We start from the raw sequence: 27,262 nt of genomic DNA on the forward strand, positions 1-27,262 counted from the left end.
AAAGCATATAGACCTAGAAAATGTACTAAATTCCAGCACCTGACTGGCACTGGCATTAAGTGTTCCTGCTTGTAAGCACATCTTCTCAGTTACTGAAGATTGTAGCTCCTTAGTTTCTGTAACAGGATTTTCTTTTGTGACAATAAAACGGATCGTTTTAGTTAGCAACAGATACTGAATTTAAACCGTGGTGAATTGTTTCTAAAGAAGTCTCAGTTACTGCCAGAAAAACCCAAGCTGAATGAAATATGCAACAGATTTATGTTGAATAATTACACAATTACAGAATCACAGGTTGGGTCAGGTTGGAAGGGACCACAGTGGGGTCATCTGGTCCAACCTCCCTGCTCAACCAGGGTCATCCTAGAGCACATGGCACAGGATTGCATCCAGATGGTTCTTGAGTATCTCCAGTGAGGGAGACTCCACAACTTCTCTGGACAATCTGTTCCAAGTGCTCAGTCACCTACATAGAAAAGAAGTTCTTCCTCATGTTCAGGTGGAACTTCCTGTGCATCAGTTTCTGCTCTTTGACTCTTCTCCTATGACTCGGCACCACTGAGAAGAGCCTTGATCCATCCTCTTGACACCCTCCCTTCAGATACTGATAGACATTGGTGAGATTCCCTCTCAGGTGTTTCTTCTTGAGGCTGAACAGGCCCAACTCCTTCAGCTCTTTCTCAAAACATGAACTTTATAGCTTTATTAGCAGTAGAACAAAACAGGGAGCAAAAAAAAATTATACAACCCTTTTAAATTTTTGGCTTATCGAGGGGAATAATCTAATCCTTAAAATCTGGCACAGACATACTTCCAATCGAGAGGATTTCAGGGAGCAATGAGAATATCATAGCTAGAGAACATGTTAACAAACTGAATAGCAAAAAGCCACGTTAAGAATGTCTGCTGACAAGGATCTGATGTGATGCTTTGATTGTGTGCTTTACTGTCAGGGCCATACAGGTGTGCCCTAGGGAACGAGAGTATTTTACCTCATGCTATGTATGCAAGTCTGAGTTTCAGACTGGGTAATCTGATTGTGAAGTGTGCTGAGCACTGCACTTCCCGATGGACTGCACAAGTAGGGGTGGATCATCATGAACTCTGTTCATAAACACAGTAACTGAGGAGAATGATTTCAAGCATGTAAAATACAGGAACTTAAACCAGTTTAACTTAACTACTGGCAAGTAGTTGTATGGTACTTTATCTTGTGGAAGCTGTATCTTGGGAGAAGTAATGGCTAACTATCTGCTATTAAAAATGAAGCCACATTTTATCAAGCTAATCAACAGTGAAGAATGCCTCCTGCTGTTGGAAATTTAATTAACTGGTCTCTCTGTGTGGATTAGTCTATCATCATGGCATTGAACACCAGCAGGGTGGGTGTTCTATGAAAGCCCTAAGAAAAAAGCTTTGGATTTTTCCCTAAAAGAAAATATTGGTTTGATTTTTCTTGATCAAAGTAGGGTACAAGAGAAATCAACAGGATACTTATGTGATATCATAAAGAAGTAAATTCATCCCTCCCCCATTACAACGAAGAAACTTGGGTTTTTTCAGGGCTTAAAAGTGTGTACTTCTCAGAAGATTTGAGTAAAACAAAACCGAACTGTGGTCCATTGAAATAGTCAGCTGCTCCCTCAGGACCTTCTCCGAAAAAGGTCAGACGCTGTTTTCATTCTATTCTTGTTAGTTCTTAATGATGGAAGGTCTCCATCACAGGGTAAGAATGGAACTTGAATTGTTTTCCTTGTTTGTTTTTTTGAGGAAATCAGGAGGGAAGGGGATTAAGAACAAGTGTATTTGCCTGTACACAATATCTCCAGAACAGATGCATGTGTTTCTATGGTAACTATGACAACATATGTGCAAATTTTAACAAGACTCAAAACATTTTTGAGCAAGTTATCAGAAAAATTTAACTTCTTGATTATGTGTTCAGAAGTTTCCAGTAGCTCTTACATCTTCTCGAGATTTCAATCTCTGAGAACAACCTTTTACTATGCACAACAGAATGAGTACAATGACCAGTTGTTTTAGAAATTATTTAATATACAAATGCATACACTGCTTCTTTCAACAACCATGATGCAAAATCTTACCAAATCTCAGTGGATTGCATTGATGTAAATAATAATTTTATCTCCATTTACATTAGGAAGTCAATTTCTCCAGTAATGCTTCTATTCCTTTTACGTTTTTATTCTGCTTCAGCTTTGGGATAAGCTTTTTCAGTCCTTTTTTGACTGTATTTGCCACTTTTTCATCAGTGCTCCGGAGAAGGCTACAAGAAACAGGAAAAATTACAGGATGCCAAAGGTCAGCATGCAGGTCATAGGAAAAGAAGCTGTCCATGTAAGGAAACAATAACTATTTAGGAAGAATATAGTTCAGGCCAGATTCTGTCACTTCCTCTTATAAAAAGACGTAAAACATTCCAAAAAGTATGAAACACCAAGTGAGAACACAACCAACAAATAATTAATCAGTCTGCAGGGAACTGCTGATCCCTGTTCAAAGCATGTTCAAACACTGGGTCAGACCAGGTTGTCCAAGGCTTCACCCACTCTTGGCTTGAACCTCCCAGGCTGGAGACAGCCCAAACTCCCTGGGACCCAGCCCCACTGCTGGATCACCTTCATGGGGAAAAGGCTGCTCCTTTATCTTCAGCCTGAGCCTCTTGTATTTCAGCTTGTGCCACTGCCTCTTGTCCCCTATTGCTGTGAAGGGACCAGCTCTCCTCCATCCCCTCCCGTGGGTGCCAGGGATGCTGCTGGGTGCCCACAAGCTGCCCCTTCTCCCAGATGAAACAGCCTTAGCCCCACAGCCTCTCCTACCAGGCCAAGGGATCCAGCCTGTGACTGTGCTGGTCACCCTTCATTAAACTCAGTCCAGTTTTTGACACCTTTCCTGTAATAGGAGTCCTAAAACTGCATACAGTGCCATACATCTAATACATTCAAGTACCTTCACTATGGTACTTCCATGGCACATTTAGTGCAGGACTACAAACCCTTACCAGTTCTGTTCTCCTTTTACATACTACTTTTAGAAAACAAACCAGATTTTCCACATAACTTCTTCCTCAGAAACAAGGAAATTCATCATAAGATGTAAAATATTATTAGAAAAGGAAAAGTTTCTCCACTATGCAGATCAACATAGGTATTGACTGTCCTTCTCCCCTCCTTTACTTAACAGTGAAGTGTTCTTGGACTGCAATAGAAAATTAACAGAGGTAATGGCACAGCTAATTGGCTATTTCAAAATGATCAGTGAACACTGCCTAAAAAAAGTGTCTTCTACAGCCAATGTGTGCAAACCATGTGTGTAAATCAGAATTACAAGTTTGACATACAAATAAACTAAGACTGGAAACAAACTATAACACCCATGTGTTGGTGTTAAGCAGGCTGTGTGATACTGCAAGTCCTTACAATCCCTAGGACCCTTCCAAGTGGCTCTCAAATTTGCAGCTCCCAAAAAGCTTGTTTCTTGCCTACTTTTTAAAAAAGGATTAGACATGGCAAACTGAACAAAGACATAAAGGAATTAACGTAGCTTAAGATGAGATTTATATTTTGACTCCTTTAGAACTCCAAATCCTGTGCCAGATGGCAACATTACAGGCAGTACTGCATGGGACATTTGACACAGGTGAGGGTGATACTTTCTCATCTTTTCTGTGAGTCATGTACCCCTGACAACAGCAAGAAAGTCAAGAGCACTGACAAAGGATGTGCTGATCACATTGGTAATTAACACAGAGAAGTACACGTGGTTCACTTCGCCACAAGGGACAAAGAGCACACAAAATAGCAAGACACTTTAGACCTCATTTTATGTATTTCTAAAAACTAATTTCATCTGCTGACAGCTACACATGCTGACAGCTGCTTTCAAACTTCTAGTAACCACAGGTATTTCAAGACAGGTATTCTTAATACAGAACATCTGCATGTCTGATAAGACCAACATAGTGAACATAGTGGGGGGTTTTAAAACTATTATTCTGGAAGTTTTTATAAGATCTAGAAAGCTGGCACATATGTATTTTGTGGATATAAAATGTAACTCCTACAGGTTATACAAATAACACATGGAGGTCAATAAGACATTTGGTGAAGTAAGTTCTTGTCCATTTTCTACCCTGGTGTAACACATCACTTACAAATTAAAAAATACCCAGAAGATTCATATATAGGAAAGTAAACAGACCTGCATCCATGACATTCAAGGACTTGCAAGACTTTATACACTAGCCTGGCCTGCAGAGGGTCCTCTCATTACCTTAGGACTCCTCAAGCTAGTATTATGCCAGAACCAGGCCCCAGATTTTTTTTATAAAAATCAAATTAAAACCAAGTAGGACAAGGAAAGGTGAAGGTCCAGATTACACCAGGTAACTAAGAAGTCAAGCACATGCAATGACTGCTCGTAACTGACAAATAATTACTAGATAGCCAAAAACCTTCAAATGGACTCACTGAGTAATTCTGAGTTTCTGATTTGCATGAATGTGACAGATGGCTTCTGAAAGCCAACAATAAACCAAAATTCAATCACGGCTTCAGGGAGAAATGGCATTGTCTGAAAATCACTTTTTTCTGAGGGATCTGAGCTCCCTTATGAAAAAGAAGTATCTGGGTTTTTAAATGAGAAGATTTTTAAAAACTCAACAATTATATCATGTAAAAAAACCCCTGTAGTTACTATCTATACCAGACTAAATTCAATTTATTATTGCTATAAGATTTAGATAATCTCTTGACTTCAGTGCACGTAGTTAAACAAAAATGCAATTAATTACTATATGTTTTTGAGGTAAGCAGGTGTCACATGAAATGGAACAAAAGGAGCTGGTTTTGTGTTCTCAGCTGCCTAAACAAAAGGACTTCATGCCTAAAAAGTCATCAAGAGAAGTTTAATCTACCAAAGATTCAGATTTCAGTGAAATAAACAAAAAACTTAGGACTAAAATTCCAGCAAACAAAGAAGCAATATACTCTTTTCTCTCTTTCCTCCAAGTTTCAGTATTGGTGAAAATACTGCCAGTCTGGGAGATAAGCTCCCCTGCTTGGTAACAAAGGACACTTGTCAAAGTCCCATTCAGTAGTGACATGAGTAATAGCAGAGAGGGAGAAAGACTGCCATTCCTCACAGACCTTTCCATAAAATACAACACTACTGTGCTAGTTTTTTCTAATAAGCAATTAATAGTTTCCTGTTTTATCTGTAAGTCTTCAAAGCCTATTCAAAGACTATTGCCACAGTGATAGCCAGCTACTGAAGTGCTAAACAGGGAAAAAAAATCTGTTACTTTACTTTGCAATTTTATTTGGACAATCTAAACAGCTTAGTACATACACCAGCCACACCACATGCTAAATGAACCTCTTCAGCCTTGAGTCAAAGGCAAAAACTCCAAGAATTAATAGAGTCATAAATAAGCCTTTCTAACAAAACTACACCATACAGACATTAGATGCATTTACTGAATTCTAAAGGCCTGTTATGAGAGGCAAAGAAAGAGCATTATCATTCCGGTAGCTGAAAAATCTTAACAGCTGGATCCATACGACTATTAAGATGTTGTGCAAACTGGCTTTGTATCTGGATTGCAACTACTCCTCAGCTAGAAATTCTTCTCACTAAACAAAGTTAGAATTGAATTCAGATTAACTAACAGAAGTGAAAATGGCTTTTGATTCACCCTGCAAAAGAGCAAGAACATCAAAGCAGTAGAGAAGTAAAGCAAACAGTGAGGAGTCTAAAGTAACTTCAGGAGAAAGAAAAGCAGAGCAGCAAAAAGAAAGCAGAGGATTTATTTTTCAAAATCATGTTGTCTGTTTGAATTGTTTGTTGACTTTGGTTCAATGAAAGTCTTTACAAGGAGTCAGAAGTGCAAGGCTGACAGAGAAGTTCCAGAACACAGACCACTTTGGGTTAAAGGCAAAACCTTCGGTTTCTACTGACAGGAAGCTACAAAGCGAAAGCAGCGATGATGAACACAGCTGTTCACATTCGATAAAACAAAATGTTATTGTTAGTCTGATTCCTGTGGAATACTTTTTATCTCACTAGTTGCATGGTTCACTGCTTCAAAGTCATGAGCCAGTTAGCTCATCACAAGCCTTTGCATAGTCTGTTCTTGTGCATGGTTTCTTCCAAACATTCCAGTATCAGAAATTTTTAGGCTTTGTAATCAAGGGATCAACACAACGCATAACTTACCAAAACAAAACAATTTCCAGATTATTGTATGCTGCCACCAGTCCCAGGTATTTCATTAATTACATTAATTATTTTTATGTAGGTATTTGTAGACTGCTCTTTTGAGAATTTTGTGCTTGTAAAACAAGACATGGTAGGCACAACTTTAAAAATAAATTTGATTTTTAATCTTCAGATTTTCCGATACTGAGCTACTTCCTAGAACTACAAAAGACAGAGTTCAAGGAACAACCTATGGAAACTCTGGCTTGAATTCTTCCATTTCCCCGTTCCACTGAAGACTTGCCAGTTGCATGAAATACAGTACATTTTGTTGGTAGAAATTTCAACTGATGTTCTCTTAGCTGTTCAAGAAATTAACACTGTAATCTAACCAGAAGTGGTCATGTGCCTTACATACCAGCATAGAATAATGGCACCTCTATTTACTTCTGCCCAGGTCTTCAGATTCTCAATACCAACCCGTTCCACCAGTGTTCTTCCAAAGCAAACTGCAAAATGAGGGAAAGAGATAGAGAGAAGAAAAAAATTTACACAGTATCTTTATACAAAAAAGCCTGTTGAAAGTTCTCTCTAGTTGTGATTTAATCACATAGTTTTTAGTTACCAACTATTCACAAAGTTCCCTCTAAATAACTGACTGTTCAATGCAATGCATAATCTTCATAGATGCTAGACTACTTATAAGTACTGCTTGAAATTTATTAGACAACAGCAGTACTAATTACATATTACACTAATGACATATGCAAAACAAAGAACCTAGTCTGACCTCAGGTCCTCAGCTGAATTTGAAGAACTGAACCTCATGAAAACTGCTCTTAGAACTTGTATGCTGAGCAAACTTAGCAGTAAATAATGTCAAAAAAACCCAACAAACTCCAACCTCCAAACACTGAAGCTATTTTTCATATCACTTCAGATCCAAACTCCACCCGAAGACAGGTCAGTTTTTATACAACTTGTTCCCCACGTAATAACAACTGCTTGGTTTTTAATGCCAATTCAGTGAACTCAGAGCAAGAATTTTGCAGGGCACTTTTTGGAGGAAACCAAAGGGAACAGCATGCGCTTAAACTGGGAATTGCATGTCAGCAGAAATAAACCCAGATTACTATCATCATCTCAGACGAGCCTCTGAAAGACACTCATAAAACTTTCCCTTTGCACATTTTTAATCATCTACTTGAGAAGTAGGAAAACAGCCTCCTTTCAGAAACATTTAATAAAGTACAACTAACACATTTTAAAGGAAACAGTGGCTACCTGAATGCAGCAAGAAGAAAAGAAATAAGGAGTTTAACAAGGTCTGATAATTTTATAGAAAAAACCCCACTACACACGAAGAAGTTCCCTCAGATTATACTTTGACACTCAGTCCTTTTCATCTTTTGAGGTCTTTGTATGAGAAAAAGAAATCACTATTAGGATAGGGTGACTCACACAACAAGATTTTAGTTATGTAATAAAATAAGTTTAAAAGCTAAACTGAGAACATCTGTGCCCATTATCTGCCTTATGGAACATAAACTAGCAAAGTTGTCCTATTTTTGCGCACGAATTATTGTAATAACAGTTATAAAGCATTAATCCACCAGCATCAATGAACACACTAAAGATTACAGTTTGGCTCACGAGCACTAACGAAACAGGGGTTCCTGTCAGAAAGACTTTACTGTTTCTATTATTATACCTTAAACTGCTATGCAATTTAGTAAAGCTATCAACACATTTTAAGAACAGGAATGAACTCCGTCCCAAATACACAGTAAACTCCTGTGAAAACCACTACTTGCTTTGCAGAAAAAGCAAACATATCCTTGGCATTCTGTTTGTATAGCAGCTCACAGCAGCAAAAAGATAGAAGCACTAATGTTAAATTTTGCACATATTAGTACACTCAAAGAAATAAATGCAACAATCTTATTTTAGGTGTGTGTCAGATAAGCAATTAGTCTGAAGTCAATTTGATCAAAAACAGCTGAATTTCCAACATACCTTCTTTTCCACTTTCTCTCACTTTTTCATCTTGTTCTATTAACCATTTCAAAACTAGATGTCCTGCTGGATGTTCTGCAATATGAAGCTTTAAGGGGAATAGACAAACCAAAACCAAACCAAATTATTTAGTGATGATGTTTCAAAATGCAGTTCCACGTCTGGCCATAAATACTTCTGCCTGATTTATTCACTCTGCCTTCAGACACTACATCACACTGATTCATTTAGTTATCACCTACACAAATATAAAGAGGTTTGATGCAAGTTTCTGAATACTTATTCAAACTGACCAGTTTAATTTTTACCATCTTCCCTGCAACATTTAACTTTCAGTAATATAAACCATATCAACCAATATTTCACCCACTCCTCCAAAGACTTCATTATTACAGAGCAGAATCTCTTGGTCTACCTGCTTCTGCAAGAACTTCCAGACCTTTTGCATTTTCACAGACTTGAAAATTCACTATGCTACGGTTCACAGAAAGTCACAGAAAACATGATTTGTTCATGTAAAATTCTGTAAAATGTGTATCTTAAAGAAGGGGAAAGACAGTGTAAATCCAGCCCAACTATGGAAATCTGGAGGACATCTATCTTAAATACAGTGTACATTGCATTTTTTTGTTTTCTAGTCTATGGATACATATCTGACCAAGCTTAACTCAACAAAACAGGGGAGGGGCACAACTTTGAAGAGAAGGTAATACTGTAAAGATAAACAGCTATTATCTAAGACCTTTCTTTACATGAAGATATGCATATCTGAAAGCTAAGAGACCTGTCATTCTCAGTGTAAATAGTCAAATGAAATATAAAACTTTGCTAAGTGCTTGACTGCACATTAAAAGAGAGACTGTGTAACATGCTTGTCAGCTACCTTCCCACAGAATGTTTAAAGCAGTTCTAAAGATTCAAGATCATGAAGCAACTTGCTCTACAACATATATGAAGTACTGGCTCAACTACCATGACTCCAGACAGATGTGGTAACAAAAATAATAATAAAACATGTAATCCAAATGTCAGAAAACAGGATCGTGTCTACTGTGCGAGTGCTACTAGGGCAGTATGCTGAGGTCTTACATAAAGAAAAAAGAGAGGACTTTATTCTAGTAATACAGAAGATCTGCAAGATCTCAGCACTTTGTCCTCTGTACAATACCTGTCCATCACGGCCACCCGGAATCAGCTCTTCTGCTGCTAAATTAGCAATTGCATCTAGTGCGGGCTGGATGTCACCTAGTGCTGTTCTTAAGATGGCAGCAACCAAGACAAAGGTAGCTTTGTCTATCACTACTTCTTGGGTATGTTCTTGCAAATATTCAAGCAAAGGAGAGGAAATGGCTTCCAGGAGTTCACGGCGACGGAGTTCAGTATTCTTCTTACTGAGAAAAAGGACAGCACACTATGTAGAAGACTTGCTCTGTATGCACATTAAGCAAAGAGAAATTCATAACATACATGCTATTTGAGACAGATATAAATTACTGTAAGACTAAAATATAGGCATTAATGTTCCCTTTGTTTCACACACAGTTAAACACATATTGCTCGCACAGTTTAAGAACACGTGGAGTGAGAAAGTGTTTAAAGCTGACTGCCTTTAAACCTCACAGAGTTTTTTGTTAATCACAATTTACCCTGTTTATTTTCATTTTGTTATCTCAACTACCAACATGTATCTCTTACACAGCTCACTAGTCATCTAAAATTGCTCCTTCTTCAAAGCTGATAAGCACCAATGTCAATACCAGAGACTGGAATCAAACTAGTAATTTTAACTTTTATTGCTAGATTTTGAGATATACTTTTATCCAACTCGAAGCACCAGTGATGCATATTACGAATTTTCTTCTACACCAAATCTGATATATGAGTTTACACACAGAACGTATCACAATATTTGCCCTTTACAAAAAGGGGTAAACTACTGATCTCCAATACCTTGCTGGTTACTAACCACAGAATGTGAAATTTAAACAAAAACAAAAAAGGAAAAAAAAAGAAAAAAATAAAGACAGAATAATGTATCTAATAATACTTACTAGTATAATTTTTTATATATTTACTTTACTTAGATTTATTATGAAGAAAATTGAAATTAAATCATGACAGAAAGTTGTGTGAACTCTTCTGGACTCTAAGGAAAATAACCTTCATATCTGAGTTACCTATAGGCATTTCCATCTCCCTGTTGCAGAAGTGTGATGATTTCTGGAACAAAATGTGCAGGATCTCTAGGACTTAGCAAGTACAACAAGACCTTCTTTCCATATTTGTTGTTTATTATATTGGGCAAAGAAGCATTTATTTCCTGTAAGAGTAAACAAACAACAATGAAACACTAATGAAATAGCAGTTCTTGGTCACTTTCAGTATCAAAACTGTGAGAAAGTATACTGGGGAAAAACTCTAAATGACACCGACATGTGTCTCTTTGCTGTGGTGTCTCTCTTTGGTGGTGTCTTCCTAGCTACCCATTTCTGGAGTCCTCATGAAAGAGAGGGATTTCACGTTAAAATCTGCTGGAATCCTTACACATGTCAAGCTCACAGTGCACAGGTCCAATCACATGTGAAGCTTCAAAGCACCACACATATTCTCTGGTCCTGCATTAAGAGTCTGTGGAGCTGAGAGACGATGAGAAGATCTTCCTCAAAGGATTTAAAAAGCTTAAAACCTTCCCTTACCTGCAAATTCCCAGCTGTGCTGCCAATCCACAAAAATGATGAGTTTTGTAATACCACCAAATAACTCCCCCAAAACAGCAAAACAACCCACAAAACAACAACAGAAAAACCCTTTACTTTTTCTCCACCTCAAATCTTCTTAGTTTTGTTACCTTCCTACAGCTAAATTTTATTATGGACAGAATGATAAACAGTATAAGATATTTTAGAAAAAACTGCTCTTTGAGACAATTTTAAGGCTTGGCTTCTTCCAAAGAGTATGCTTCAATGCTTGATTTTAAGATGCCTCCACTCTACCGTCTGCTACTAGTTTTCATTCACTATCAGAAGAGCTGGTTTTCATCTTTTTTTTTTTTTTAATTTTCCCTGCCATCCTTTCCCCATAACCTCATATAAACCCTGATGGGCCAATTCTGTATGTGTGAAGGCTACTTCTCCTTGTTATCCCTTACTCTTCTGTCCAGATTGATGTGGTAGGATGACCAAATGGTAAACATTCTATTATCTTCAATGATGGATTAATTACAGATCTCAGATGATTCAGTAATTAAATGACATCTTGGAAGCTCAGCTAAAGACAAACAGAGTATCTGAACTAATAAACTCTCCAGAAAGCAGAGTGCCTGTAACATCATACAGGAACACCTCAATGATCTCATACCAAGACAGCTCTGGTAAGTCAGGACTTATTTGCTTGGACCTTTTCCAGAAGTTGTTACATTGCAGATTGGGATCTGAAAACAAAATGCAGCTGCAATTACAGCTAAAATACTTGAGAAACAAAAGCCATCTCCACATTAAGATGCTTTCATCTCTCCAGACCCATTAAAAAGGCACAGCCAAATCTCCATGTTAGGGTACAAAATCCCAACTCCCCGCTATACAAAATTGCTTAAGGGAAGAACTGCTCATATGTTTCAAAGCAAGCCTCATCAGAACCCCTTTCTTCTCATATTCCTCCTCCAATGCAGAACATTTGCCTCATCTTTATTTCCCTGCCACTGTCTCTAAAGCTGTCAGTCCCTGAAGCCACAGCACGAGTACTGCTGTAAGATGCTTAGAACAAGTACACCAGTGTTAATTACTTTGATTACAGGATGCAAATATTTTTGTATTTTGTAAATTGTATGAGGTAACATCCTTATTCTAAAGTCTTTTACCAATTTAATCTCTTGAAACTTGCAGAGTTCAAACTTCTATGACAAAAGACATGAACTTTAAAGAGACTCCAGTCACCGATTAGCCAGAATGAACATGTATAAAAAGGGCAAATTTCAGCAAGCACTGAATCTAGCCTAAAAACTAATTCAAATAAATAACTAAAAAACATGGGAAAATGCTAAGGTGTGCTATGAAAATAAAAAACTAACCATGATACACAAATATAATGAAACAGAAAAGATGGAAAGTATTTAAATAGTTTAAAAAAGCAGGTGGATTCCTACTCTTATCCTCCTATACACTGGCAAACACACTGACACTATTTAATATACTATTTTAGGAAAAATTCAATTACTTACTGATATAATTAACTGCTTCACAAGTTTTGTGTCATCAATGCAATCAAACGCTGCCAGCAAGACCAGATGAGAAAATTCACCCTGCAAAGATGAGACATCAGACATGCAGTCAAGTTTTATGAATATACTGACTTAGAATTGGTAGTTCTGAGAGTTTGTCTAAACCATAACACAAGATGAACCACAAACAAATTCTGACTACTTCCATCTAAGGAGAGAAGCCCAGCATTTAGGTACTCTCTAAAAGCAAGGCTTGTTAAGAGAAATATGTTGTTCAAACAAAAGTAGCTCTGCCACTTTAAGTGGATACACTGTTTTATCACATCCAAGCTATTAATCTAATCCTACTGTATAATCATCATTTGAAATCACAGGATTTTCCTGCAGGAACATTACATGCAGACTTTATAGTGGATCTGCTTAAAACTGAACTAAGTCACACACTGTATTTTTGGAGATCACGTGTCTGACATACAGTCTCCACTGCATTGTTGGAGTGCAAGTCCAAGCATACTCTGAAGGGCACAACCCAATTCACTTGTATGTCAGTGAGACTGTACCTCAAAGTGAAGTCACATCTTCAGTGCTCCAGTGTTTTGTTAGCTATTATTCACCCACTCTCTTACACTTTTATATAATATATCATTTATAAAATGTAACGACTCATTTATTCTGGTATTAAGAAATTATGGAGAGAAACATTACCTAGACCAGTGGACCCCAAAGTGGGTTGCACAAGACAATCCATTGTAGCGCCATTAATAAATAAATAAAAAAACCCTCTGCTAATCTTTATGTCATTCTTTTAAATTTTCTATTTCTGTGTATGTTTTATGATGTATACTAGTACAGTAGTACAGGTACATAATTTATACATAAGTATACACATACTGGGGATGCACACGCACGATGTGATCAAAAAAGCTTGGAGGTCACTGACTGAGACCACATCAACTACTAGCAAACAGAAAAACACAGCAACTAGGAAGGGAAGAAGTATAAAAAGCTCTTCTTCACAGTTCCAGTTTTGCCCAACTCTATGAAAATCTGGTTGCATCTGTTACTCTACTGGTGTGGCAGTCTCCAAGCATACATGTTATTCAGAAAAAAATAAAACACATGGACTTCTTCCATTGTATGTCACTCTATCATTAATTCATTTTGAAGCTTCCTGAGTTGAAAAAAATATTGAGCATCTCATAAGAAGAATGCACGTTCAACTAGCCTTTCCAATGACAGTCTCCAACACATCTTGACTTTTTTTTCCTCTTCTTTATACATTTGTTTTATTCCCAACCAAGGAGAATTAACCAACAAGCCATAAAAAGATACAATACAAAGTTGGGTTTCATAAAAGAAAAAGCTGAAAGAAAACTTAGGACTAATAATGAACTCAAATACTTTAAAGAAGCATAGTACTACATGTAGTGCCCACAATGGTATGTCTCTAAATATTCCATAAAGTTCAATTATTTCATATTATCTAATACATACATCATCACTGTTTTAAGACTAGTTTGAGACCTCACAATTGTTTCCAGTACCAAAGAACATTCAAATCAGCCTTTACAAAAGTACTTCTGTTTCAGAGACTATGAAATAAATGGTTAATGAACACTCACCGTTGCTATTTTTTCAATATATGTCTTCATAGTTTTCACAATGACTTTTCTGTCCTATTTAAAAGGAAACAGGAAACTCAAATGAGCCTTGAATACCAGTGATTCTGAGTAACTAAACTGTTATTTATACCTTTCAAAAAGATAACCTATAATTTGCTTACTAAAGCAAAGGCTATTATTTCCCAAAGACTCACATTTGTACTAATAGTCTTCACCTAGAATCAGTGTGAAAAGTTAAACCTGAATCCTGACTCAATCCAAGAGAGGTGCTGTGGTATGTTTGCAAGTCCGGCCCACCAACAGAAGATGCCAAAAAAACTGGGAAAAAAACCCAAACAACAAACAAACAAAACAAAAAACCCCAAACCACCACATATGTTCACACATATTCTGTTTATTACTTAAAGAAGAATAAATTTCATCTCTTCATTTGGAAAGAAACCTATTCAACAGGACCTCTAGCTTGCCGCAAAACCCTATTACTAGCAAGAAATTCTTGTCAGAAAGTTCCCTCAGTGCTTGTTCTTTTGGCTCTTGCAATCACTGCTCAGTCTTCCTTAGATTCACTACTACCCCTAGATCCTAGGAACTTCATAATTTTTTCTGTACTCTTTAACAAGCACTTAATACTGCTTTTTTATTTTTTAATACAGAAAAACATAGGAGGCATTGCAGTATTTCCAAGAGGTGATGCCATACATTACACCTAAAGTATTTCAGGATACTATATCAGCAGATAAAACTAAAACACAGTTCCTATAACATTTTATAAGTCTTAGCATTCCAAAGCCGAACACGTTTTCACATTACGACTTTTTTACTGTCCTCTTTCTCCTGTCAATTTCACTTGTATTAAGAAATCTGTGGGATAAATGAAAGGATAATAATCTTAAAATGGAAAAGCTTAATGTGACACCTTCAAAATCTCTGCTAAAAATAAAAGGAGATGCTTCCACTATAGAAGTTCTAATGAAAACATTTGATCCACAAAGAAAAAATTACTGCTTGTGTTTGTCAATAGATAAAGAGATGCCAGTTTTTAACCTTGCTCTCAAATTCTTAACTGCATGAAAATGTGCACTAGCAGAAGGACCTGTGTGGACAATCACAGAGAACTAAGTAGAGGGAAACTAAACATTACCTTGGGAGTGCCATGCCATAAACAGTGCATTGCTACTCGGGCTCCATCATGAGTGTGTGCCAGGTAGATGACAGCCTCTCTGATAGCTTCTATCATTTCCTGGGAAAGAAATGGTGATAAAACAAAAAGGTGAAAGAAAAGGTGTGAGAAATCTCAAGGCAGGTGGGTGAGAGCCTGAAAGAATCTTTTTGTCTGCCCACAACACTACAGAAACACTCTGGCTCTACACAAACACTCTCATTGCCTTCACCTATGAAAAACTACCTCAAAAAGAGTCCAAGAGACTGTAAATGTATACAAGCTTTCTTTCTTTAAAACTATACTGTTTATCATAATCATCCCATCAAATTACAACTGTATTGAAGCTTGTCAGCTATCCAATTACAAAAAGTTCAAGTCACGGTGCTCAGAACTGAAACAGAAATTAGAGACGAAGACAACTATTAATTTAGGGAGAAATCTTTGAAGATGGTGTAATTTATTTACATATACAGGGCAATAGTCAGAAAGTAAGAAGAACAAAGAAGTCATTTAAGCACCAGGCTATGTTATAAATCAGGTATGACAAGATTCAGCCAAAAGTTAGTCTTCATATCAAAGATGAATGAGGTCCTGAAGCTGTCTGACAAATAATACCATCAGCCAAAGGAAATCAAACAATCCCCTCCTGGCTTACTAGATACTACCTCTATTACTATCCAATGACTTCTTCAACATGAAGCTCCCAGCTATCCCTCTTTCTATCCCTAGCTTCTTCTTGCTCTCCAGCCAAAGGCTCTAAGCATTTGACCAATTACTTATAAACTGCTCAGTCACAACACGATTGGTGTCACTAGCTGTATGTACAGGCAGGAACAGATCTGCAGAAGGAGTTTCCAAACCCCAAAGAGGATGTTCATATAGTAGCACATCTGCACAGAAGGCCAAGCAAGAAGAAGGAGATATGACTTACTGCCGATTCACATAAGCCTGTGAATCCAGAAGCATTCTGAGACAATGCACAGGAATGTTTAATTAGGCAAGATCCAGATTCAGAATAGGTTATGAATAGGCCACTCCACTACCCTTCACTTTGGGTTTATTAAAAGTAACAAAGCAGAATTCAAGAGACCAGATAGGCAGAAGAAGGTAAGACACAGAAAGTTTAGAAGGCTCTGCCTGGCTTGAGGTGAGATGGTTCTGAACTGGAGAACCAGGACAAGGCTGGTGAAATCTTGACAGATACCAGCGTAAACGGTGGCACTTCACACAAATGGATTTAGGCCTTGTATTTGCAAGAATGCCTGAGGTAATATTAAAACTGGAATGCAATACAGATATAGCAGATAAGGATTTGGGTGCTGACAGAAGGGCCCAATCTCACTGTATTTTGATCAAGAGATAGTTGGGCAATTACTGTAAGTGGTTAAGAAACTACACACTGGAAAGCTAAACTACTGGAAGCTATGACCCTGGCTTTAATTATTCCCCAGCTGCTGAGAAGGACCACTCAGCACGAGGAAAGGAAACATCAAGTCATTTCACTAGATCTTCTTCTTTAAATTCAAATACACAAGCACTGATGTAGAAGTTCACTGTGACTGTAAATCTCCATACAACACTACTCCCCAGTCATCCATCTAGAACCATCAGATGTGTAAAACTCTATAAATGAAAGATGTGTATTTTTGTCTAGTTGACTTACAGTACTTTCACAAGAAGATAAAAACATTTCGCTGAAAAGGCAAAAGAAGACCAAAACCAAAATATTCATACTTACAGATCTTTGTTTTGGAAGAGCGTGAACGAAAAAGTCCAAAAATACTTTATGTACCAGTGAGTGCTTTATCACCGCCTCTCTGTATTTGGATAGATGAATATAAACAACAAGTTCCCCACAAATAATAATTTTAACATATGCTAGCAATACTTCATTTGTATTTAAAAAAGTTAGGCAGGATGGTGTGCAAAAACACATAGAGTCAGTTTGGATTAGACATTTACCACTGAGAATATGTGGAAGATTCTACTGAAATTTAAAAGTTATAAAACCTATTATCTCATAAAGACCACTGGAGAAGCTTACCTAACAATGCATTATGGAAACACATCACAGTGTGGGATTTCTACCAATGGTTTGACTGGGGCAGGGGACACTTTAGTTTATAGAAGTGGAGTTCAGCATTAAGGTAAGTTATTCATTATGACACCTGGGACAAAAGCATAGTTACTTACTATACAACACAGCAACATTACAGCTTAAAAGAATCTGTATCACTGTCATGTGAGCTTATAAGAATATTGATGTCACTGTTTGTACGTAAGAAACAAACTGGTTCACACTAGATTGCCACACCTTAAATCAATTTTTGTCCTTACTTTTGTGCCATTGGTGTTAGAATCTGCTTCATTTCATCCAAGATGGCCTCTCTCTTTTCAGGCTGAGCTTCTAACACTTTATCCAGTGTTGGGACAACTGGTGTCTGAAACGAATGCACAACCAGAGGTTTAGCTGCTCCCAGTAAGTATCAGAGTTTATGAAAAATTATACTGTTTAGTCCCTTTTTAATAAAAAATCATGAACAATATCAAAACAAAAATTATTTTCTGCAAAATTAACAATTTTTACAATTTTAAAAATAAAAAGCTACCTTTTTTGAGTATGTCAGAAGCTCTAAACTTAAGTTTCTACAAATCAAATATTCATCATTAGCAAACAAAAACTACTTCCATGGTCTGAGCTGCTTTTTGCCAATCATGTCAGCTCTTCATGAGACTGTCGGACACAAAGTAAAATACACAAAACTGGCAATATGTTAAGATGCTCCTCAGCTAAACAGAAATCCTGCGTGACATGTACACATACATCAGAGGGCAACACAAGTCAGTGTAAAGTGAGAAGCTGACAAAGGCCCAGTTCAATTCCAGATCAGGAACAGCAGAGAGGAGGAATATATACCGAATATATACCATACACCTTCTATACAGAAATACTTCCTAGTATCTCAACTAAAGAATTATACTGGTAACTCTTGTAAAATAATCTGTTGTTGGAAGAACAGTCTGACTAGATAGAAAATTAGAATATTTTTTTATCTCTGCTTGAGGGGTCTTTTTAAAGACTACATTGTCATTTTTAATAAACTACATTGTGCTGAGTTTCAGGTTTGCACCAAAATGTATGGCTGCTTGAAGCACCCATGCCAAGAATGCTGGAATGACAAAAGGTATCACTGCACTTGTTTTTACGGGTTGTTTTATTTCCCAGAACAAATTACAGCCCACAATCACAGCACACACCCCCTTCTATTACAATGTTGCAAAATGCTTAATTAAAACTTATAATAACCTTTTATTAAGAAAAAAAACAGGAATGCCGTTCAGAAATCAGTTGTCAATTTCTTATACAGTTTTAACAGAAATCTTGGGTAAAAGTATGCTGTGTTGTACAACAGGGTGCAGAAGTCACTCCCCCGTAATTGTGTAAAACAGTTTCGTACTTTGCAGCAAAATCCCTGACTAAAATGGAAACCAACATTTCAAGTCAGCAAGAAAAAAATAAAAACAGAATTCAAAAGAAAGGAGGTTGTACTTTTTGAAAAGTTAAAAATTAAGCTTAAAAGGCATACTGTATATGGATACAGGCCCATTCTGCCATTCTGCCATAAGGCAGTTCTGACACAAGAGTCATCTACAGCGCTAATGGGGAATTAAGCCTAAATCTTATCTCAGTAAGGATGACTGCAGGCTAGACATGATGATACTACGACAACTGCAACTACATGATAATAGACTGTCTTGGATGAGCAGAGCAAGCTCACACGTGAACATAAAATATTTTACATAGTTTAAACTGAAAAAAACACAACAATTTTATCTAGACTAGAAACGTGCAAGTAATAATTACACTTAAACACGCTAAACTGCTCTACCTTTGGACAGCTGACAGGAAGAAATTTCATCAAAATAAATAGGAGGTAAGATAGGTAACATATAACTAACAGGACCCCCTTAGGTGCTAAACCATCTTAAACTACAAAGTATTGAAACACCACCTTGTAAACCTGGAAAGTGTTCCCATATAGTTCTTCTGTCAGCATATTCCTCTGCTCCAGAATGGCTTTGTCATTATACGCATATTCCACCACAGCAGACGCCTCGGCATGACGGAGCATTTTCTTCACATGGCCTTTAAAACTTTTGATTATTTCTGCAACTTGTGTTTTTGTCCTGTTTCATGGAGAAAGATAAATAGCAAGAGTTAAAACTTTTAGAGGTAAGCTTACCTATCAAGTTTTATTTTTGGAAACACATTTAGGTAATAAGTTTTAGCACAAAACCCGTGAAATATATACGTCTGGATTAGCCTTATGGCACTTAGGAAACATGGCAAGAAAGCTGAGAATACGGAGAAATGATAAGGCATTTTGAAGCAAAGAAAAGAAACCAATGGATAAATTCTACAGAATAGAGGATGCCATTCCAAATTACTATGCAGAGAAAATTTTTAAAAGCCAGGGTCATTTTAAGGCAAAGATCAACTTTGAGCATACATCTGACCTTTTTTTTGGCACGTTATACCTGATGGGTACAGCTTTAGCTTTATGTTTTGCAAAAGGAAAAACACTTAGCAATACCACTGACTCCCCTGTCTCATCCCCATTATAAAGATGTTTTCAGAGACTTATTTTTTATTCACGAAAAATGCACTATAAATTAAGAGTAGCATTCACACTAGAAATGAAACATCCCAACACAGATGAGCAAATTCATCTCATACTCACCCATACATAAGAAACTTCTTCACAATATTTCTGGAATATTTTGACTTGCTCAGCTCTACTAGGCTATCTAGAAGAAGGGAGAAGCATTTAGTTGGTTTATTTTTCACTACATTAACATCACAAAACAAGATGTCATTACTTACATAAGGATGAAGAGCTCACTAGAAATGACACATTAGTTCAGAAAAAAATTTAAAAATATTAAAGAGAAAACAATATGGCTTGTTCAAATGCTTCCTAACAGCAATACCGAAACATAAAGGTAAAATGTAAATGGGAAGAAAGTACCTTTCAGTTCTTCAAATGTCTCTTGTCTTTGCTTCTCATTGCCATACTGAATAAAGCACTGGATCACTCGAGTTGAATCATGTGCGAATGCCAGCTGAAGGACAGAGATACTTCATTACCCTGGGCCATTAAATAGCCATTAGGCACCGTATTTATTTTAATGTACATGTTCTCTGGTACAGTTTCATGCCATGTGTAGCATGTAATTCCAATTAAAAAAGCAGTTATATGTTTATAACAAATTAAGATTTCAGGTCTTTTACCCCTTTACAAGTACTCTATCAAACAAAACACAGGCAATACTTGCAGTTGCTGGCAATTAAAGACATGTATTAAGGTTTTCCATAATGAAATAAAACCATTAAATGGTATCTCATTTTTTTTTCATGCCTTTTGTCATTTCAGAGTGAGGTCCACTTCAGCATGGAATATCAAGAACCACTTTAAGATCCAACATGTATTTCACTACAAATTTATACATTTCAAGAACAAAGCAAAGAGACTGTTTAGTATAGTTAAGCGTCAAGACACTATCTCCTCTAGAAAGTTGCAAAGCAATAATTGTAATTAATCAAAACTCTGAGTTCCTGAACCTCAGTTAACATCAAATTTCACTACACTAAAGCTGCTTGGCAAAACAGACAGCCTTTTAAATAGCCAGCTGACAGACAGAGTATCCCAGGACTACTGTCCTGAAATAGAGGTGCCAAATGTAGTCTTTCAGCCCTGTTTTTGTTCTTTTTACTCACAGTCTAAAAAAATTCCCTGTAGCTTTTGGAAGAACAGGTACTACACTACCATACTATTAGAAGTTCTTTTATAGTACACAATTCTTTAAAGCAGCTTTGGCGAACTCATGCACTATGCCATTAGTTTTTCTTACATTTTTAATTTTCCCTTGAAGAAGCTTCTGTAGTTCATTCATTAGCTTTTCTCTCTTCTCCTTATGGCATTTCTTCCTATAAGCAAAAAAAACCAGCGAAACAATTTTAATTGAGGAAGTAGGGTTTTTTTGTATAATTCAATTATATCTATAAATTAAGAAGCAAGACAGTACAAAATAAAACTAGGTTAGCTTCTACTAATCTGAATTTATATTGTCATTCATTAAGCCTGTAAAAAGATGTAATTAAGCTGCTTCAGTTCCTGGAAACCAAACCAGATATCCACACTTTAACCTTATTCTTCTTTCGAGTAACAACATTATTTGAAACATAAACTCAAATTTGCAGTCAGAGTTGTTTACACTTCCAAAGATCTGTAACCATCTTACAGCCAAAATTGCAGAGCAAGGATACTTAGAGCAAGCAAAATTAACTTGGTTTGCTGATATGAGGCCACAGGTCTAGAATTACATCCTCAGAGTAGATGAACCTTCACAAAAAACTCATGCAGTAATCCCACTGCAGGATCAGGGTAACTCAGTGCATGCTCTGTGCATCAGGATTCCAAAAAAAGTAAGACAACTCCTTAAGCCCTTACTCACAAATTTTAGCCTAGAACACAAGTTCAATCCAGACATTTCTAGCACCATGGGTCACCATACTCTGAACAACCTACAAAATTGCATGCAATGTTACTGTTCGCCCATGGAGTTTTGGTGTGAAAATACAGTTTTATATAACTACAAGAGGAGAAAGAGAGTATTCAGGCAACTTCTGACTAAAAGTTAATGGAATGAGAGAAAAAAAATCCTTATTACCTTCTCACATTTTCCCATATTTGCTTCGATTTTACAATTATGTCATAATTACTTTTATCATTAATTTGTCTGGTTTGCTTTAACTCCTTCCTTTTCTTTTTGAAGTCGCTCCATTTTGGCTTCTTAGAATCTGATCCTTAAGACAAAAATATATACATTTTCTATAGTCAGTAAAAGAGAAGCAACGGAATTCTTTATCAGTATAAACTGTGGCAGATTCATGACTTGAATTGCTAGCAATTCAGAGCCTTTGCCTGCTGTTACCCAGCTAGCTAACATGAAAGCATAAATACTGAGTAAGTATGCTAAGCTAGCAATTGCTCCTTCTAGAATATTGGAAGAAGGTGGCAAACAATGAATTTTCCTCAGAGCTGTCAAAGGATGCATCGCTAATCTCTTACTACCTTGAAAATTGACTTAAGATGTACCTAGCAGCCTACAGCAGCCCCAAGTAGTTCTCCCTTTTTAGTTCACTCTATATACATACATATATATATGCACCTTTTTGGTCTCTTAAAAGGAGACCCCTCACTCAAAAATACACATCTGGAAACTCAGAAAAAGGAAAAAAATTAAAGCCTTTTTACAAAGGCTCTATTTAGTCAAATTCCTTAAGAGTGGGATTTTACTACACAACAGCTGTACATCTCCACAAAAAAACCTCAGGCAAAGTAACATTACAAAAGTGCCAAAAATTAATTACGGAAAAACATCAAGAATTTGATTTTAGCTTTATTCATACCTTGACAAAACCCATTATCTCATAATACATGGCTTCACAGAAGCAAGTCATGCTAACTCTTGGCTCTAAAGAAACTTTAAAGACACAGCTTTAAATTTTTATACCTTAAGGCATCACTTATTGGTATTCAGCACCTTGCACTTAAATGTCTTTCCCATCCAAAAAAACATGTTTTCCTTTTACAGCGCGTATTATTGATTTTTATATCACTCTCCTATCACTCTTTTTCCTTACAAGCAAAACTTGTAAGGCTTTGAGAGCAGTGCCACTATGCAATACACGGTAGCCTTCAGCTGTTCTTATAAACAACATTTAGAGGTTTTCTCTGGGTTTCAGTTTTTTTTAAAGCAGATTAATAAGAACATTCTGTTGCTATTAAGATTTCCACACATCCAATGCATATTTCATGCAAAGCCATTCTGCAAAACTGCAATAACAGCAACAGTAAAATACCCAACAATCATCTACTGTCCTACAAAAAAGTAACAGTTTCCTGCAGAACTTCAGATCCCCTCACATAAAATTCCATTTCTCATTTTACAATGCTGTTTAATTGTCCCAGTAAAGCTTTGCCTCACAGCAGGAAAAGGGACAACATGAAGATCTCATGCAGAAGAAACAAATTTAAATAACAAATTTACTTAGACAGTGATAAAACGAGAAAATTACTTATTCTTTCTGTATAAACATACAAACAAAAAAAGCTATAAAATGTAAAAGCAGCGGTAGCACCCATAATGTCCTTTTCTTTTTTTTTTTAAGGAGGTGACCAGATTGTTTGGACCACAGATATTAGACATGTAAAGGATAATCAACATTGTGTCATGAATTTCTATTCCAAAATTTATAGCAAGTACTTTAAGAACAGCCGATTACGTTTCCAAAATGGTCTATGAAAAGCCCTCTATTTTCCAAACATGTCAAAATTGCCAGTTCCAAGCCAACCACTTAGCACTGCCATTAAAATAAACAGAGCTTTAGGATGGCATGCCAGTTATTTAAATTTCCTACTGTATCTTTCATTTTGACTTCCAAGAAAATTTGTAACTTGAATCTCACGACTTCAACCTCAAGCTTAGTCAAAGGAAGTAATTTTTCCCACAGCAAAGACCAAGCAGGAAGTAAATCTGGAGTTATTCAACCAATTTGGAAAGGTGATAACAAGGCAGGGGGAAAGAGGAAGGTCTAGATGAACAATGTGTTTCCCAAACCCTGGCTTCCACTGGTATCCAGGGTTAAAAATCTGCTCACCTCCCTCTTCACCATCCTGGAGTTTCCTCTTCTTTGCAAACTTTTCTGATTGCTGTTTATTCTTGAACTGTTTGACAGTAGCTTTTCCAGGTCTTAACTGTCCTTTAACAAATTTCTTGGAAATGGATTTAGGCTTTCCCTCCTCATCTCCTTTGTTAAAGAGCTTCTTTGGTGGACCTGAATCTATTAACCAACAAACCAGAAATTAAAATGCTATCACAGAGCTTATGTTGCTTCAAAATTAAAAAAACTACTGTAACAAGAATTAAACTTCTTTGTAATAACAACTCCATAACAGTAATTCTTACATGCTTCTCAAAGTCAGTGTTTTCATTGCAGCCCTCAGGTGTGCCAGTTTTCTCTGGGGAAGTTTAGCCCAGGAATTATTTTCCACACAGCAGGCATAAAAAGCATTATTCTACATCAAGAATTTCACTATCCCTGACATCACAGTCATCAATCCCCATATCATCTTTTCACAGTTTATGGTCAGGGCTGTTCTGAGATCATCTGTTCTAAACAGAAGAGAGCAAACATTGCTGAAAGGAGTCTTCCCAATCCTAATCCACAGCAATTCCACACAACCTAGCTTCATCTCTCAAATAAACTTCTTCTTAATGAGGGAAAACAAATCTAGAATCAAAAGGTTACCAACTCCAAATTTTTGATTGAGAGTATCTTAGGTGAATCAACTAGAGACAATGGGCCTTCCATGCAACCTATTTAAAGCATTTCAGCTTTACTTTTCCAAGTTAGTTGCTCATACAGTCAGTGTAATCTTGAATGCAAGGTACTCAGATGGAAGGCACTTCTGAAAGTCACCTGGTCCAATCCTCCTGCTCACACAGGGCCACTCAAAGCTGGCTGCCCAGGACCATGTTTGGGTAGCTTTTGACTGTGTCCAATGTGGGAAACTCCACCATCTCCTTGGGCAACCTGTGCCAGCGCTCAGTCACCCCCAGAGTAAAGAAGTCTTTCCTGATGCTGAGAGGGACCCCCCTGTGTTCCAGTTTGTGCCCACTGTTCTCTGGTCCTGTTACTGGGCTCTACTGGAAAGAGTCTGGTTCTGCTTTTGAACCCTTCCTTCAGGTATTTGTGTATATTCACAAGGTGCCCCTCAGCCTTGTCTTCCCCAGGCTGAACTGCTCCAGATCTCTCAGTCTTTCCTGCTAGGAGAGATACCCTGGTCCCTTCATCATCTCTGCAGCCCTTCACTGGGCTCCCTCCAGTAAGTCCATGTCTCTATTTCACTGAAGAGCCCAGAGCTGGACACAGCAGTCCAGGCAAAGCTGAGGAGAGGACAAGGCTCACCTTCCTCACCCTGCTCGAAGCACTCCACCTATCACAGCCCAGCACCCAATGAGCCATGGCTAGCTCATGTTTCATCTGACCACCAGGAGCCCCAGGGCCTTTTCTGCAAAGCTGCTCTATCCCAGCATGAACCAGTGCACAGGGCTGATCCCATCAAGCTGCAGGAGTCTGCCCTTTGCTCCTTGATGAACCTCACAGGCTTCTGTCAGCCCATTTTCCCACCTCCTGAGGTCCCCCTGGAGAGCAGAACAACCCTCTGGTGCATCTGCCACTCCTTCCAGTTCTGTGTCACCAGTGAATCTGAAGATGGTGCACTTTGCGACAGCATTCACATCACCCATGAGGCTGTTGAACAGAACCGGAACTCGTGTTGACTGCTGGGCTTCCCTGCTAACCAGTGGCCTCCAACCAGAGTATCCCACTCTCTGGACCCAGCCCTTCAGACAGATTTCAATCTACCTCACCAGCCTGTAATTCACCAGCACCTTTGTGAGGATCTTATAGGAGGGGAGACACTGTCAAAGCCTTACTGAAGCTCAGGCAGACAACACCCACTTCGCTCATTTCCCAAACTACTCGTTTCACGCATAAATTTACCAAGGAAAAAAAAACCCAAAAGACCTCCATACACAACTACAATCACTGGGCCAGGGTTCCTATGAGCGCGTCTTTGCCTTCTTACCATTATCCTTCTTAAACTTCCTCTTCCCGTGTGGCACTTTTCCACGCGGCGCTTTTCCATTCTTCCCCGAGAACTTCTTTTTACCCTTGTTCTCCATGGCGACAACACTGCAAACAGAGCGGGAGACAGGGTTACTGGACCGCCGAGTCTCCCTTGTGATGAAAAGATAGCCCGCGCCTCCCGGTTAACACGCACGGCGGAGCCAAACCCTCCCCCGACGGACGGTGCGGAGCCAGGCGCCAGGCGGCACAGCGGCTCAGCCGGACACGCTGAGGTTCCCGCTGAGGTTCCCGCTCCCCAGGGACGCCGGGCCCGGCTCCGCGGCACTCCTGGGAGGCCACAGGAATGGAGGTCTCTGTGCGGGCCCGGCCCCGCCGCTCTCACCATACACGTGCGTCCCCGTCCGCGCCCGGCGGCTCCCACACCGCCCGCCGCTCCCCATTGGCCGCCGCGCCGCCGCCGCGCGACAGTGCCGCGCATGGTGCCGTACAGCGTGGGCCCGCCGGGGGGGCACATGTCACACCGCCGGCAAAACGAGAAGTGAATACTGTGAACAGTAACACTAGCGGTAGAACTAAAAATAGGTTTCCTCTTCCCCATCCACCACTGAAGAGGTGCTGGCTAGCGAAGGAGTGCTGGATTGAAGATTGCGTGAGATTTCCCCACGAATACTTCACGGATGTTCATTGTAGACTAAATTCAAGGCAGTGGTTTGAAGTGAAAACTGAACGCTGGCTGTTGCTAAGAGGCCATTAAGTGTAAGATTTATTATCACAGGTTCTAGTACTATTGAACAATGCTTTGTGCACAGTAGTTTGAAATCGTTATCCTTTGGATATCTGGCTACAGACTGACCAGTCAGATGAGGGACATCTAAAACCACCTGTATAAGGCTGAAGTCCCAGCAAAATCAGACTGAAGTCTCAATTCAGTGTTGCAAGACGACATGCTTGAGAAATGACCAATCTGGGCAGGGGCAGGCACTTCAAGAAGGACATTTTTATAACTCTCCCTCCTTTTTCTTTTATTTTCTTGACTTTTGTTTCTTTTTTTTTTCCTGTACATATGTGCATCTGAGTATCACTAAAGTCATTGTGGGTCAAATCTGATGAGCTGAACCTCAGCAGTTAATGTCAGGTATTTGATACCTGTTGGATGCTTCCAGCAAGAAAGTAATTTTTCTGCCAGGAGTCTCCTGTTGAAGTGCTGTCCTCCAGCCTTCTGACTCTCCATCTGCATCCTGACATTGCATCTTTCCTCAGTTTTAGCTCTCACCCTGATCAATGTACACTTGTAACTATATGTGTTT

At 38.2% G+C, this 27,262-nt stretch overlaps 1 protein-coding gene across 2 annotated transcripts; it reads right to left on the minus strand.

The window, feature by feature from the left end:
* Positions 1–2,034: 2,034 nt before the first annotated feature.
* PUM3 (pumilio RNA binding family member 3) lies at positions 2,035–26,394 on the minus strand. Of its 2 annotated transcripts, none has more exons than XM_027634944.1 (18): positions 26,338–26,394; positions 25,954–26,060; positions 23,961–24,143; positions 21,968–22,103; positions 21,149–21,224; positions 20,266–20,359; positions 19,978–20,044; positions 19,249–19,423; positions 17,573–17,676; positions 16,974–17,052; positions 15,215–15,313; positions 14,074–14,127; positions 12,452–12,532; positions 10,413–10,555; positions 9,404–9,626; positions 8,236–8,323; positions 6,638–6,728; positions 2,035–2,287 (listed from the first exon to the last, which is right to left on the minus strand). In XM_027634944.1, exons 2-18 carry the CDS (start codon positions 26,048–26,050, stop codon positions 2,158–2,160), a joined length of 1,920 nt encoding a protein of 639 aa, XP_027490745.1. In that variant the 5' UTR covers positions 26,051–26,060; positions 26,338–26,394; the 3' UTR covers positions 2,035–2,157. The 2 variants fall into 2 exon arrangements, with proteins under 2 accessions (XP_027490745.1, XP_027490746.1); XM_027634945.1 differs by lacking the exon at positions 26,338–26,394 and adding an exon at positions 26,149–26,293.
* Between the last annotated feature and the right edge of the window lie 868 nt (positions 26,395–27,262).

This window comes from Corapipo altera, unplaced genomic scaffold, assembly GCF_003945725.1.
Source record: "Corapipo altera isolate COAL_440 unplaced genomic scaffold, ASM394572v1 61411, whole genome shotgun sequence".
In the NCBI taxonomy this organism is placed as follows: Eukaryota; Metazoa; Chordata; class Aves; order Passeriformes; family Pipridae; genus Corapipo; species Corapipo altera.